This window comes from Colletotrichum abscissum, assembly GCF_030869225.1.
Source record: "Colletotrichum abscissum strain IMI 504890 chromosome Unknown Scaffold_344.1, whole genome shotgun sequence".
In the NCBI taxonomy this organism is placed as follows: Eukaryota; Fungi; Ascomycota; class Sordariomycetes; order Glomerellales; family Glomerellaceae; genus Colletotrichum; species Colletotrichum abscissum.
The window spans coordinates 1-1,877 of NW_026850259.1; the positions used below are offsets into that span (position 1 = coordinate 1).

Genomic DNA, 1,877 nt, shown 5'->3' on the forward strand with positions numbered 1-1,877 from the left:
CGTCTCAGTTCGCCAAGATGGTCGAGGCCCAGATGGCCCGTATATTCCGGCAGCTGACGGCGGGCCAAGCCTCAGCGTCGCTGCATCGACAGCTTGTCGCCGCCTTCGCGGAGGACTGGGTCCAGCTCAAGTCCAACAGCACATGCTACCTTTGTCTGCGGCGCGCTCCGCAGGTCTTTCCCGCGTGCGGCCACGGTCACTGTCTAAACTGTGTCGAGGTATTTGGCATCGCAAGCGCGGCCGACCCGTGGCTCATCGAAGTGGCCGAGTGCATCCTCTGCGGACAAAACGTTGACATGCAGGTACATGTGAAGCCGGACACCGCGTCGGTGCGGGTCTTGTGTATCGACGGCGGCGGAACGCGGGGCAAGTACCCCCTCAAGGTATTGAAGCAGCTCGAAGACGACATCGGGCTGCCCGGCCATCCGGTACAGCAGAACTTTGACGTCGTCTTCGGGACGAGCTCAGGTATGTCGCGGGATGCTGTCGTTGTTGCAGTGCAGATGGGGGCGACTCCCCTGGCTGACCGATCGCGACAGGTGCCATCAGCGCCGGCGCCCTCTGCATCAACGGGTGGACGGTGGATGAGTGCATCGCCCGCTTCGAGTCCCTTTCGAACGATGCGTTCACGCCTCGCCGGGTTCCGTCTGTTCCCATCATAGGCCCTCTCATACGACTGATGATGCGGATCCCCTTTTTTGCCACAGTTGTGCGTACCGCAGCCTTGCTTCTCTTCGACAGCAGGTACCCGTCGAAGCACATCGAGAAGGCTTTGCGAGACATGTTCGGCTCCGGCAGAAGCATCGCCGACTACTCGGCGGCCGACACGATGGGTGCCATGGTTGGCATGACGGTTGCTACCGTGCAAGACGCAAGCGCCTGCATCTTCACCAGCTACAACGGAGTGGGCCAGCGGGCCGGCGATCGCGGTAGCCTCCCCATCTCCCTGTCTTCGTCCCCGTCTCCGTCGAGGCCATTCGAAGCCCGCAAGCTGATGCTAACGGACTGTATAGATTATGAACTCTTGAGGACGACCGCCGATGGGGACCGCCTGGCTTTGTGGGAGATGTTTGTGGTTTCCAGCGTGGTTCTATGCGAGGCCTGTGGCTTCCGGTGACTAGATGGCTAATCCGGTTTGCAGTGTCCGATGTGCAACCGCTGCTCCGTAGTCCGTGCCAGTCCTTTTTGTTTTCTTTTTGTTGCTTTTTCTCTCTTCCCTTTTTTGTCTTTTTCCTCTTTCTCCTTCTCTCTTTCTCTTCTTCTCTGTCTCTTCTTCTCTGTCTCTTCTTCTCTGTCTCTTCTTCTCTGTCTCTTCTTCTCTTTCTCTTCTTCTCTCTCTCTTTCTCCTTCTATTCCTTTTTCCCTTCTCTTCTTGCGTCTCGCTCTCTTTTCGCCATGCTACAATTGGATGGCGCAAAGAATGACCACAACCGAGTGCTGCGAAACGCCGCTAACAATGCCACAGCTATTTCACGCCTTGGTCTATTGACGGCCTCGGCACCTTCCAGGACGGCGGCTTAGTGGCCAACAACCCGTCCTCGATCGCGCTGCAAGAGGTGGCCTCCCTTTTCCCTGAAGCGCCAGACCCAAGCCTTCTGGCCTCGATGGGCACTGGCTCCTCCTCGAGCTCGCCCAGCGGCGGGTGGCGGGACTGTTTCCTCTTCCGCCTGGCGCGAGCGTTCCGGAACCGCGACAAGAACGACTGGCAGCGGGTCGTCGCACAGAAGAAGGTGGGTCGATCCGGTGAGTTCTTCCGCTTCGATGTCGAGTTCGACGGCTCCGAGCCGCCATTGGACAGCTTGTCCAGCTTCGACGACGAAGAAGATGATGGGTGCACCTTTGAAGGCCTCCCCGCCCTAAGACGTTTGGTGTTGTGC

The 1,877-nt window shown here is 58.6% G+C and overlaps 1 protein-coding gene across 1 annotated transcript; it reads left to right on the forward strand.

The window, feature by feature from the left end:
* Positions 1–17: 17 nt before the first annotated feature.
* On the forward strand, positions 18–1,862 carry CABS01_17111 (uncharacterized protein; the record flags this gene model as incomplete). Its single annotated transcript, XM_060550438.1, has 4 exons — positions 18–468; positions 540–929; positions 1,014–1,068; positions 1,466–1,862. Coding segments are annotated over 4 exons (1,293 nt in total), but the record flags the coding sequence as incomplete, so codon positions are not given.
* Positions 1,863–1,877: the final 15 nt, after the last annotated feature.